Raw genomic sequence first — 13,933 nt, forward strand, 5'->3', positions numbered from 1 at the left:
GGACTCTACAGGTGATGCCACCAGCAGCCACAGCAAAGAGCTCCCGCAGGAGAGCCCAGTCCTGTGGATGTACCGGGGCAGCAACCTGGCTGCAGCTCCGTCAAATGTGGTTTATCAGCTGCAAATGGGACAGATCCTGCTCCTGTACATATGCACTGTCCTGCTGACAATGTGGCTCTGCTGCTGTCCTGCCACCCCACCTAAAGCTCCTTATTAATTTTCCAGAATGCACCAAAAAAATACAAATAATTCCTCTTGTCTCTGTACTTGCTCCCACTGGCAAATTATATCCAGGAGCGCGAGAACCGAGCGGCGCCTCCAAACCCACAGAAAGCCCAGCCCAAGCCGCTCCACATAGCCATTTTACATGTAAAGACTAAAAAATAACATCATCCTACTCCACTGACATCGCATTGCATTACAGCTCTGTGCTGTTAATGCCACCAGGAAGAATCCCATTATATCTGTTATGTTTCTAAAGTCTCAGCCTAAAGTTAATACGGTTTTACAGGAGCTTATATGGTTTTATGAGCCATCCTGTGAACCTGCAGCAAGAAATGCTTCGTGCAAAATGCACATCCTCCCAGGGAGCAGCCAGGAAGATGGACGCTCTCCTGTACGCCCCGGGCTCCATCGTGCCTGGGGGGTACTTTTTGGGTGCTGCGCCCTTGTCAGCACTTAGAGATGCTCAAGGAGACCCTGGTGCCCCAATGCCACCTCCCCAGTACCCAGGGATTTCCCCAAGGCACTCGGCGGGGATGGAGAAATATTATGCCGCTGCCTTTTCTGGGAGTGGGATGGCAGCACCTCTCTCAGGATCTTGGCAAAGCATCTTCAGCAGGCTCAGCCCTGAGCATCTCCGCTCACCCCTTCCTTTTCAACAAACATTTTTGGTTTGTGCTTTCTTCTCCCTCCACATATCGTGCTCCAATTAGCATGCCACTTGAGGACGGGTGTGGGTCCCCATGCCTCCCCAAGCTCTCTCGCCTTGGCTTCCCATCCCCAGAGAGAACCGCTTGCCAAAACCCTTGGGATTCAGGAGCCCCAGCTCCCAGTTTGCTCTCAAGCGCTTAGTTCAGACCATGTGGAACGTTGGAGCCCAGACCATAAAGTTGCTTCCGAAACTGCAACCCTACAGAAATCCATTAACAGCATCAAGAGGAACCAGTTTGGATGTGACTGATGCTGGAAAACTTGTCTGGCTCCAGCAGAGATGCTCTCCCTGTTCCAGCCTGGCATCTTGCTCCCATCCAAGCAATCCCCCAGGTCCTCCAGTCCATCCCCAGCACCCCCCAGTTCAGCCCCAGCACTGACCCCATCCATCCCCATCATCCCCCAGCCCCTCTTGGTACCCCCCAGTTCCTGCCCAGTGCCCCCAATCCACCCCAGCACCCCCACCCCCTCCTGGCACCCCCAGTCCCCCTCCTTGCTCCACTGCTGGTTCTGTACAAGCAGTCAGAGCCGAGCAGTGATGAAGCTCCCTGGGGGGGGTCGCACAGATCCCAAATTCCGCCTCTGCCATAGTAGTGACGGCCGTCCCAAGCCCAGGGGACCCCAGGACCTGCTCCCTGCCCGTGCTGCTCCAGCCACACATGAGAGGCAGCCGAGCTCCTGCCTGCACAAACCCATCTCCTTCCCAAATCACCATTGTGCCTGAAGGAATTCCTGGGGGTGCCAGGGCCCCCGTGGTGGGGAGGCAGAGGGACACAGGCTCCCACACCGTGGAGCAGCTGGGGGGCTACATCATCTCCCCCTTCCTTATGCCCTGTCAGGGTTCAGGGCCCATCTGTGCTTAGCCCGTAACTCCTGACACATGAACGATGCTCAAGGGTCTGACACGTGCAGCAGAGCCCCAGGAAGCAGCTATCCAGTGGCTGGAGCATCCCATGGCCTAACCATCAGAGCAGGCAACTGGTGGCACCAGCAAAGCATCTCCTCTACGCACCAGTTTAAGCCAGTATCAGCTTTTGGCAATTCTCTTCACCCATTCATTTTTACGTGTGTCTTTCTATCCCCGTGTCTCACAAAGCGGATGCAGCCAGGCTTCCCACACTCGGACATGACCTGCCCCGGGGAACCAGAGACAGTGGTTTTTGCTCATGCAAGGTGGCCTCAGCAAACAACAGCACCCAAAAGAGGGGTGCAGGGACCCCCCAATTTCCCTGGCTTGTCCCTAATCCCCCCAGACTTCATGCCTTACAAATTACATGCATCCTGCTGGAGCATCCCTCGGAGAGGCAGCCAGGATTACCGGCTTTCAACACTTTCTTTCATCTTTCCTTTAGGCAAATAAAAACCCACTCCTCCCCTTCCCCTCCAGATTTCCACCCTGGAGCTGATTTTCTCAGCACAAATCCAGGCAATCCGCAGCCTCAATCAGCACCCAGACACTCGCATCCCTGCAAACAACTGGGAGAAAAGGCACAATTAATATGGAGAGTTAAAAGCAAATGAGCAGGAGATGCAGCTACAACTTGGTCGGGTGTTCACTTCTGCAAAAACTAATTGCTGCCGGCAGAAATCAACACCAATCAAGCAAACTAAGTTGATTTCCAAATAAACCCTGTGGCTTCCAGTGCCTTGATGTGAGGAGCTACAGCAAAGCCGGTGCTTCCCTGGAGCATCTCCTGATGCCAGACATCTCCATCTGGCTGGACCATCCATCATCAGCGCCTGCCCCATGTCCCCACCACTGTCCCCCTCTGATGCTCAAACCACCCAAGACAAGGAGCCCTTGGCCTTGCATTTGACCCTGCGCCAGCAAAACTCAAAGCACAACGATGATTTCGTGACAGTATTCTCTCTGAATGGGAAAACCATCACGACTGGCTGGCAGGCAGCGCTTCACCCAGTGTGGGGATGGGCAGGAGCGAGGGTTCATCTCTGGAGGCAGAGCATGTCCGTGATGCCCTGAGGACCCCCTTGCCCACACCTCCTGCCCAAAATACCCCTTTCAACCCCATCCCTGGCCACCCCGTCGCTGCAGTATGCCCATAAATATTTCATCCCTATTTAATTACTGACACCGGCCGGTTCCCCTGACTTCTGTTTGCTCCAGCCTAAAAATAGCCTCCTGGCCAAGCACAGGCAGAGGGAGGCATGAATACCCAGCCAAGGCCATCCCGCGCCAGCAGTGTTGACTCCCACGGATGGGTCTGCCTTGCCATCCCACATGGGCTCGGGGAGGGTGCCCAGCTCCATCCCGGTCCTGTCCGCATCTCCCTCCGGTGCTGCCGCATGTGCCTGGGGGCTGGTACCCATGGGAAAATTCAAGGTCCTCGAGCCCCCAAAGCTCAAAGGTGAGGTCAATAAGGTGAGGTTCAACCATGCAACTCAGATAAGGTGCTGAGCATCCGTCATGTGTTCTGGAGGGAGGAGAAAGCCCTTCAGATCTCATCCAGACAACCCCTGGAAGCACTGGGCATCGCGGTTCAGGCTGGATGCTGGTCCATGGACTACGCCGTCCCCAGCTTCTGCCGTCACCTGAGCTCTCCTCGCCACTGCATCCCCAGGGACACGCAGCCCGACGGCTTGTAACCAGGATCCGGCTAAGGCCAAACGGAGCTGCGGATTTTTCCCGGTGCCTTTTTAGCAGGCAAGAAGCAAAACATCAAATATTTATATCCTCAAATCGCTGCTCAAATGCCCCAGGGAGATGACTCCGAGCTGCAACATCCAGCGAGACGCGGTGAGATGGCCCCGCCAGCGCCTCCTCCAGAGCATCCTGGGCTCATCCTGCCCCAGTGGGTGACCCGGAGTGACGGTCCCCATGTCCCAAACCCACAGCTAAGGGCAGTGATGCCCACCCAGTGGGCCTGGTACCAGGACTCAGGCCCCAGCAGCTCACCCGCCTTCAGCTCAGCCAGGCTGGAAAAGTGGGATGAAATGAGTGGGGAAGGCTGGTCCAGCTTTCCTCTGTCCTTCTGCCCACTGCTGGGAAAACCAAAGGGATGAGAGTGAAATGGGGGACAGAGTTTTAAAGACAGGAAAGCCTCTTTTCCTCATCTCCTGTCCCTTTTCTGGTTGCGAGCTCTCTCCATCGGCATCCCTTCGGCAAGGGATGCACAGGGCCCTTTGCTCCTTGCTCCCAGCACATCCCTATCAGAGGAACCCCCCCCCCCGGGGTCACATCCTGACCATGCTTCGGTCCTGATTTGAAAATCATGGAGAAGTCCCTGCAAAGCGCAGGGCCCCGAGGCTGCTGGACGCGGGGACAAAACCTTCAGCCTGCTCCATGAATATTTCAGTTTGTCAGCGCTGCCGCCTTGCGAGGAGGATAAAAATATCCCCAGGGTTGCAGGGATGCTGCCGGCACCATCTGAGGGGCGCGGCATCGCTTGGCAAAGCCAAAATCCCAGGGGGGCCTGCCAACAGCGAGCCACCAGAACCTCAAAGTGCAGACGTGGAACCCAGCTATTTAAAGCATGTTGTTCCCTCCTGCAAATCCCATCGGAAAAATCCCAGGTGGTGCTTTTATTCCCTCCGTCCTTATTTCATACACACAGAATAAAACGTCCTTATTTCTTGCAGAATATTGTTGCTGCACAGAGAATAAAACCTCAGTGTTTAAAGGCTTTATATTTCTGTGCAGACTTTCTGGTGCTTGGAAGAGCATCTGCCCCGAAAGCCACCAAAGCGATGTCCAGCCCAAAATGCCACCGCTGTCCCCCGGGATGGGGCATACATCTTGGGATGCTCAGAAAGGACCAGGAGGAAACAAACAATCCCCCCAAGCTGACACCGTCCTCCCCGGAGTCTCCCCAGTTCCCCTGCTGTGCCATTCGGGAACCCTGCCATGCCATTCTGCAGGCGGCTGCGAGTGCCTGTTTTATTCCCAATGGAGAAAAACCCATATTGAACCAATTCTGGAAAATTCACGGAGCTGTTTCGGCTGCCGGAGCGAGTATTGTGGCATGCTCGTGGCTATCATCCTGTGACCTCGAGGTGAGGGCACGAGTTCCCGCTGGCTCAGCCGCTGATGAAATGGATAAATAAATAAAAATTAAAAAAAAGCGCTTTGCAGAAAGCATCTTCAAAATGTTTTACAGCCACTTATTGATTTCTCTTCCCTTTTTCCACCCTGTGGAGATAAATATTATGGCCCTTTACAGACTGGGTGCAGTTATTCTCCTGAAGGTTGGGTACCAAGTGCAGGTCTGGGCTGGGATGAGCATCCCCAGTTCTTTCTATCTGTCTAGTGAAATGACCTAAATAAAATAAATAAAAAATAAAACAAAACAAAACAAAACAAATAACGTGCTCAGGGCACAGCAGAGCGTGGTCTGTGCTGGCTGGGCCCGTCATACTCACAGACTGGGCACCCCAGTGCCTGCAGGTACCGCTGCCCTCCCCAGGGAACCCAGCAGGTCCCCACATTGCAAGCGGAGCTGCAAAGGAATGTGACAGCCCCGGGAAAAGGAGCTGAAGATGTATTTGGAAAGGTAAGGAAATGTACTCAGCATCCTCACCCAACCCCTGACCCTGACCCTAACCCTAACCTTGTCCCTAACCCTAATCCTGACCCTAACCCTAACGTTAACCCTGACCCTGACCCATCCCTGCCCGCTCCCCACGCGGGTCAGCCCCAGCCGCACGCTCCCCCCCACGAGTGCCAGCTGCGGCCACCTCACAGGGACAAAGGGCTGCCCCTGCCTGTCCCCTGCCGGGGTACTTCTGGCAGCGGCTGGCAGACCCACGGATGGGGTTTTCCCCTTCGGCTGCCTTTTTCTTCCTTTTTTTTTTTACGGAAAACACACCACCAAAAGCAGAAAAAGCCACCAGGGGCTGGGACCCCCCCACTGCACCTCCCTCTGCACACCCTGCGGGGTGGCCGGAGAGATGTCACCGCTGTCCCCCCCGGTCCCACAGGGCCACCCCCACAGCAGCGGGATCTTCTGGGCCAGGTGCTGCTGGCAGGAGTGACACCAGCTGGATGCCACCACTGCCACCGCCACACACAAACTGTCCCCAATGCCCCCGTCTCCCCCCAGGGGACAACCTCCATGTGCAGCGCAGACCCCAGCCCTGGGGCAGCATCCAGCCCAGTGGTCCCCAGCCCCGGACTCGGGGGTGCTGGCACTGCAGGGTGATGGTGGCCCACTGGGGCTTGGTGATGAGCAGGCGGGGACAGCCCTCAGACCGCAGAGGGTTACGGTGCATATACCCTGGTGAGCGTCTCCCAGGGGAGACAAAACACCAGGTTTCTATTATTATTCCTCATTTCCATTTATTATTCCTCATTTCCATTTATTATTCCTCATTTCCATTTATTATTCCTCATTTCCACGTATTATTCCTTATTGCCATGTATTATTCTTCATTTCCATTTATTATTCCTTATTGCCATGTATTATTCCTCATTTCCATGTATTATTCCCTATTTCCATCTATTATTCCCTATTTCCATCTATTATTCCCTATTTCCAGCTGGCTGGAGAGGGCTGCTCAGGGCTCCACCATGGGGAAGAGGGATAAAACATCAGCCCACACTTGAGATGGGGGACCAAAGGGGCCAGGTCGAGGAAGGGGATGGTCCCCAAGCTCCTGCTGAGCCCTGCAGAGGCTCCAGCCGCCCTGTCCCAGCGCTAAGCAAAGAGGGGGCCACATACCACCCTACCCCCCTCCCCCGTTAAACCCAAAGAGCCTGGCAGCACAGGCAGCTCTGCAGGCAGCAGACGTGCTGGGGTATACCGATGGAGCCTCCCAGCTGCCCATCGTGAGCCGGCGTCGCAGCGAGCCCCTAAGAGGATTAGGGGTTTAGCAGCTCCAAGCCCCGCGGCCGCCATCCCCGCTCCCCAGGCTGCGAATCGGGCGCTGCGGGGAGCCCAGCATGGCCCCGCGCTCCCGGGGGATGTGGGAAGGAGGATGCTCGCCTTGTCAGCAGCACCATTTTGAAGCCAGGCGTGCGTGCGGTGCCCGGCTCACGTCTCCCACGCGGTGCTGGTGGGACCTGGGGACACCCCTCCCCTGCAGCCGCCCAGCCGCGGGTGGGAGATGTGTCAAACCTTCTCGGTGCATCCGGAGAGCAAACCCGGCCCGGCGCAGATGCAAGAAAATCACACGCTCTGTCCTCAAAACAGCCTCCTCCTGCTGCTTCCTCAATGGAGGCAAGCACCGGTCTCCCAGCAATCCCGCACCGTGTTCCTGCACCGTGTTTCCTGTACCGTGCTCCCGCACCGCATTCCCGCACCGCATTCCCTGTACCACGCTCCCACACCACGCTCTTGTACCGCACTCCCACACTGCACTCCCACACCACATTCCCACACCGCACTCCCGCACCACGTTCTTGCACCACGTTCCTGCGCCGTGTTCCCACACCACGTTCCCACACCACGCTCCTGCACTACGTTCTTGCAGCGTGTTCCTGCACCGCGTTCCCACACCACACTCCTCTACCAGATTCCCACACCGCTCTCCCACACCACGTTCCTGCGGCACGCTCCCAAACCCCATTCCCGCACCGCATTCTTGCACTGCGTTCCTGCCACCGCGCTCCCACTTCACGCTCCTGTACGCCATTCCCACACCGCGCTCGCTCCCGCACCATGTTCCTGCATCACGCTCCCGCACCGGATTCCTGCAGCACGCTCCCAAACTGTGTTCCAGCGTATGCTTACACCGCGTTCCTGCCGCCACGTTCCCGCACCGCGCTCCCGCACAGCCGCCACAGCCCCAAGACGGTGCCCTGCTGCCATCCCGGCCCTGTGCCCGTATGCCGGGGCCGTGCGGCAACACCGCGGCCGAGGCAGGAGCCGTCGCCACCGACCACCTCCAGCCCGGCCGAGGACCCAGAGCCGGTGGGGCGATCCCCATCGCCATGGGGGACATGGCGAGGGGGGACGTGGGGGATTGCAGTGGAAGTCCAAGCCCTCGGCTCCGGGAGGGGATGCTGAGCCCAACGCCCCGGCCGTGCCGGTGCCAGTGCCCCAGCGCCGTGTTGGGAAGGAAAAAATACATGCCCCCCCCCCCCCCCGCCCCAAGCTGCAAAATCTCCGGGAATTACACAACAGCCACCACCAAACCCCAGGCCTGGCCGTGCGTCGGTGAGTGTGGGCATCCCCGCAGGCATGGCCCCTTCACCCGCGCCCCGACGTGTCCCCCTGCACCCTGCCTGCTCCCCTTCCCCACAGCCAGCCGGGGCCACCCACGGGTGCTGGGGGGAACAGGCCAGTGGGGCACCCCACAGCATCAGGGCTGGGGTGCCTGGACAGCAGATGTCTGCGTGGCCCAGCCCTGGGACACAGGGAACGGGCAGGGGCAGCGGGGCAGGGGCAGGCAGGGAAATAGCGGACGAAGGGGGCAGTGGGGCAGGGTGCGTGCAGGGGGACGGGCAGGGGTTAATGAGCAGGCAGGGTGCGGGCTGGGGCTGCGGGCAGGGGAGGAGGCAGGGAACGGGCAGGGAGGAGGCAAGGTGTGGGCAGAGGGGCAGGTAGGATGCAGGCGGCGGGGCAGGCAGGGAGCGGGCACGGTGTGGGCAGAGGGGTGGTGGGGGTGCAGCCATGGAGCAGGCAGGGTGCGGGCAGCGGGGAAGGGGGAGGGCCGGGAGCACAGGCAGTGGGGCCGGCAGGCTGCAAGCTGGGGAGCCGGGGCAGTCGGGTGGGCAGGAACAGGGGCAACAGGCAGAGGGCAGGGAGCAGGCAGGGTAGAGGAAGGGAGCGGGAGCAGTGGGGCTGGCGGGGTGCAGCCAAGTAGGCGGGCAGGGGGTGGGCAGGGGCAGCGGGGCAGGCAGGGAGCAGACAAGGTACAGGACCAGAGCAGCGAGGCAGGCAGGGGAGCGGGGAGCAGGCGAGGTGTGGGATTAGGGGCTGTGGGGCAAGCAGGGCTCGGGCAGGGGAGCGGGCAGGACGCAGGTGGGCGGTGGGGCAGGCAGGGAGCGGGCAGGGTTGCGGGATCGGGGCTGTGAGGCGGGCAGGGCGCGGGCAGGGCCCGTCCCCATCCCTACCTGCCCACGGTCTGGTTGGCGAGCTGGCGCATGCGGTTGAATTGCTTCTTCATGGTGGCGGCAGCGCGGGCGCCCCTTTACGCGGGCAGGGCGGGCGGGCAGCGGGGGGCCGCGGGCCGCCCCTCCCGCATCCTCGCCCGGCGCGCAGTCAGGCCGGGCCGGGCCGAACCGAGCCGGGCCGAACCGGACCGAGCCGAGCCGGGCCGGGCCGGGCCGGGCCGGGCCGAGCCGAGCGGGCCCGCCGCCCCTGCGCGGCTCTGCGCCTCCGCCTGCGCGGGCCCCGCCGCGCTCCGCGCCCCCCGCCCCGCTCCGCTCCGCTCCGCGCCGCACCGCCCCGCACCGCCCCCGGCCGCGGCGGCGATGGGAAATGTAGTCCGGGGCCGCCCGCCCCGGCGGGCTCTGCCGGGCAGGGGGAGCCTTGGAGCTGGCCCCGGGCAGCCCCCGGCAGTCCCCGACATCCCCCCCCGGCGCCCCTTGGCGTGGCCCCAGCGTCCCCTGGCATCCCCCCGGCATCCCTCAGCATCCCTTGACATGGCCTCAGCATCACCTGGCATCCCCCCGGCATCCCTCTGGCATGGCCCAGCATCACCTGGCATCCCTTGGCACCTCTCGGCATCCCTTGACCTGGCCTCAGCATCCCTCCAGCATCCCTGGCATCCCCCCGACATCCCCCTGGCATCCCTTGGCATGGCCCCAGCATCTCTCCGGCACCCCCTGGCATTCCTTGGCATCCCCTAGCAGCCCCCTAGCACGCCCCTGACATTCCCCCAGGATCCCCTTGCCGTGCCCCGGCATCCCCCCCAGCATCCTCCATCTCTGCTCTCCAGAGGCCCAGGGATTTGGGGCACTCGGGGCTGTGGCAGGTTTAAACAACATCTTGCTGCTGCGCATCCCTGGGCAGCGCCGGATGAGCTGGAGCAGGAGCCTGCCTGCAGCCTCCAGGCAGGGCAGCAGGAGCAGGTCCCAGCCGGGACAGGGACCTCGCTGCCCGGCTCCTCTGTGCTGCCCAAGCTCTGCAGACCCCAGGGGAGATGGTGGGGTGATGCTCACCCCTGTACCATCACCCCAGCTGCCTGCCCAGGGCCTGCACGGGTGCTGAACCCTGAAAGGGCTGCCCTGCCCATGCTGGCATTGCTCCCGGTCTGAAGGACACTTGATTGATTTAACTGCTCTGTAGCTTCTTGGTCTCGAATAAAAAAACTCTAAGGTACTGATCCCTGTGACAACATGAAACCTCCTTAGGAAAAGCCCCGGTGATGCTCTCTGAGCGCACCCACAGACTCTTCATCCCACTTTTCCCATCCTGCATCTGGATCCGACCCTTGGAGACATGCTCAGAGGGCAGAGCTGCCCACAGGCTCAGCCCCGCACCGGCAGGGCTGTGCAAGCAGCCACTCTCCCCCATGGCAGCAGCTGGGCTTGGGCAGCAGAGCACTTGGGCAGCCCCTGCACTGGACTGAGAGCTCCACTTTGAAACCCCATTACCCCCAGACCTTTTCCATATGTCCGTGTTTCACTCTGCTAAAACAGCGTCAGGCAACCCATGCTCGCTCTTGGATCCTGCAAAGCATCTGCTCCGTCACAGCCCCACAGCCCTCGGCCTCAGTCTTCCCATCTGTAAAATGGGGCTAGAAAGCTGCTCCCAGGATTTTTACAGCCTCTTTTAGGGGCTGTAGACAGGATTTTCCAGTAGTCAGCAGTTCCCCTGAGCTTCTAGGTGCACTGTCCATCATCCCCCAAAATAAGACGAGGGGATGCTGCAGCTCCTGTTTCGGTCAGTCCAAACAAACCCCTGAAATAGCATTTCCCCTGCTGGCTCTAGGGCGATGCTCAGTGCAGGCTGGGCGTGCTGCCTGCCAGGCACACAGAGGGATGCCAATGCATGCCGGGCACATGGGCATTCAAGGAGCACAATTCCCCCCCCCAAAAAAATCAAGCCCCAGCGGTGCTCCTTCCAGCTCTCTGAAACCCCAGGAAAAAAATAAATCAATGCTTATCTAATGGAAAAAGCCAAGAAATTTTGCATTAACGGAGAGCAAAAGCTGCCCTGGGAGGACCGCGCTGGGGGTAGCGCTTATTTGCTCCCTAGGTTGTGCTGTGCTGGGGGCCACGCAGCAGCCCCTCTCCTGCCCCTCTGCTCGGTGCCATCTGAGGACATTCCGAGACTTTTCTGGGTTTTATATTACTTGTAAAATAATGGTCCTTCCTCCCTGTTACCATTTTCTTGCAAAACCCATGCCCACTCCCTGTGTCCCAGGCAGCACCACACCATGGTGTTTAGGCAGCTGCCTGCGCTGCCTCTCTCACAAGCTCCTCAAACCAGGCAGCTCCCAGGGATGTTTTACTGGGGGTCTAACACACCAGGCTTACAAAATCAGGCTGTTCCTGGGAAAACCCATCATAATCCCCCTTGGGCTGTTTGGGGAAGAGCGAGGATGCTCTCAGTTAATATTAAGCACCAAGGAAGTGATGATGGGCATCTTAAGTGACTGAAACCCCGCTGAGACTGTCAGGAGGTGACAAAGCAAGAGTAATATCGGTGAGAACAGCATCGCTCACAGTAGCCCCAGGCTTGAGCTCAAACCCAGCCCGATTCTGTGCCCCCGCTTTCCCCCACCCTACAACACAGCTCTCTCCCCTGCACTGCACCCGCTGCGGGGTTGCACCCAGGAGGTGAAGCTCCGGCCCAGCATCTCCCAGCCCAGGGGAGTTTGTGGCACCACAGGGCTGAGGTTTGGGTCTGTCAACCCCTGTGCCTAGGCAGATCATGCAGGGACCCTCTCGGTGCAGGAGGGCAAGGACCAATTTCGGGGTATGCAGGTGGCTGGTGGGGGGTCTGGTCTGCTGGTGGGGAATCTGTGCTGGGGAGTCCTGGGACCGGCAGCGAGGAGGACACTCCAGAACTCCAGCATGCATCTGCCACTAAATTTAGCTGTTGTCATGCAAAGGCTGAGATCCGGTACCGCAGGCTCGCTGTGATAGAGGGGAAGACGGCCAAGCTCCCCAGCCAGGCTGGGACACACCAGGAGCAGTCCCAGCGGCAGCTCCAGCTCTGCTCAGCCACTCCTGAGCACCTCCATCCAGCAGGGTGGGAGTGAGGGACTGGGGCAACCCAAAGCCGCTGATGGTGTCCCAGCATGGGGTTTTCCTCTGGGACTGTGCCCACGGGAGCAGGGCAGGAGGCTACATCCAGGGGTGCCTTTCTGCCCTGTGCTGCTGTGATGCTTTCGGTGCATCACAGGACACAACCTGTCTTAGGATCCAGGAACATTTTGCAGCCAGGGAGCTCTTGGCATCTCCCCTGGCATCAGCTGGTGCAGGCTCTGCACTTCGTCTCTATTTTTCCACTCTTAATTGCACTGTTACTGCAGGATGGCAAAAAGAGACATTTTATGGGGTGTCTGGGGGTGGATACAGGGAATTTTGGCTCCTTTGAAGAGGTGTGGAGAGCTGCATAGTTCAAAGCTGTGGTTCCCACCATGTGATGTTTTGAGACATTGCTGGTGAGATGGTTTACAACCTTTCAGTGGAGCAGGAAGGGTAAAACTCATGGACACAACCCTGGGAAAAACCCTGTAGGACTCAGTAATGGTGCCCACCTTCTCTTGGCCCAAAAGCAGCTTCAAAACACTGTCTCGGGGCAGATTATTCTTGTCTTCACCAATGCAGTGGTGCCAATAAGGTCAATCTGACCACCCCAGCTTGCTTCTGGCTTTAACCCTCTTGCCTCGTACACATGGTGACTGAGCTGTCCCTGCCATCCACCCCCCCCATCATCTCGGCACTGTTGAACCTCCAAGATCAGATAGCATTGGCCCAGATGGGTCAAAGCAAATTAGCATCAAAGCAACCCATTTTAGTGGAAAACCATATGATAGTTAACAGCCCTGACATGAACCGGGCGCTGGCCCAGTTGCCCCTAGCCGCAGGTCCAGCGCAGGCTCCTCCTGACCCACATCCATCCCTCGGTGACCTGACCTGCTCCCAAAACACCTCACAAGCAAGTATCACATCCCACTGTGCCTCTTCTCAGACTTTGATGGGCACCGTGCTTGGGCTACGTGGTGTGAATATACCATGAGCAGTAGCCCCTACTGTGTTGATGACACCCCTGCGAGCACCAAGGATGCTCTCTCCCAGCAGCAATGAAGCTAATGTCCTTTCCGCAGGCTGATAAGTTTGCCTGTGAAAGGGCTTTAATCATATTTCCCTGGTTTCCGTTCCAGGAGGCAGAGGTAATGAAGAGCATGATGGAAGTGGCGCCTGTGCAATCCCCACAGCAGGAAAGCAGGAGGAAAGGGAGACGGGGAGCAGGGGAGGTGGCCAGAGAGCTCACAGTAAAGTCCCATCCCTTGTCATTTGGTTAGCAGGCACCCGTCTGCTGCGGGAGAGCCTGGCTGAACCCGGGTGCCACCCACTGTCCTGTGACCGCCACCAAATCCCTGCTCTGTCCTGGCCAAGCTGCTGCTGGAGCCCAAGCCTTCATCCTCTGCAGGACACCATTCCCCAAAAACCAGGAGGCACCAGGCTCTCCGCTCTCTGGGTTATTCCTGTGCAAGTGTAAATAATCACTTGGGCACTAAGAAGCAACGAAGGAGTAAATTCCCAAGCAGCAGGGCTTTGCTGCAATGCCATGCCTGGGCAACTGTGCAGCATCCCTCTCCTCCCCATGCCCGCTCAGATTTGGCCGCTACCACATGGCACACTGCCGTGCCCCTGAAGCCACTCGCCCAGGGAAGGGCAGCTCTGCTCCACCTGCCATCTGCTTACCTGGCTCAGCGGTGCCTGTCCTGCCGCGTCGCATATGGCATCAGAGCTGCCCCTTTTTGGACGGGTAACGAGTGATGCTGCTGCTTGGGGCTGTGCCGGTGGCTCCTGCGGAGGGTCTGGCTCCCGGCTCCCTCCTGCTTCCACTCTGCAGGGATCCCTCCCTGCCTCGCCTGTGGCCAGAGGGGATACAGATGCCAGGGGTTAAATCCCCTGGGAGAG

General features: G+C 59.1%; 1 protein-coding gene across 5 annotated transcripts in view; it reads right to left on the bottom strand.

Annotated features, from left to right (window-relative positions):
• Positions 1-9,193, bottom strand: part of ARHGAP44 (Rho GTPase activating protein 44) — a 30,607-nt gene extending 21,414 nt beyond the window's left edge. For 2 of the 5 annotated variants that reach the window (XM_069798894.1, XM_069798893.1), the window contains exon 1: positions 8,945-9,192. In XM_069798894.1, the coding sequence (XP_069654995.1) occupies positions 8,945-8,997 (53 nt within the window). In that variant the 5' untranslated portion in view covers positions 8,998-9,192. Of the gene's footprint in view, positions 1-8,944 lie in introns of all 5 variants that reach the window. The other 3 variants (XM_069798895.1, XM_069798897.1, XM_069798896.1) reach the window with 3 other exon arrangements.
• Positions 9,194-13,933: the final 4,740 nt, after the last annotated feature.

This window comes from Haliaeetus albicilla, chromosome 12 (assembly GCF_947461875.1).
Source record: "Haliaeetus albicilla chromosome 12, bHalAlb1.1, whole genome shotgun sequence".
Classification (NCBI taxonomy): domain Eukaryota; kingdom Metazoa; phylum Chordata; class Aves; order Accipitriformes; family Accipitridae; genus Haliaeetus; species Haliaeetus albicilla.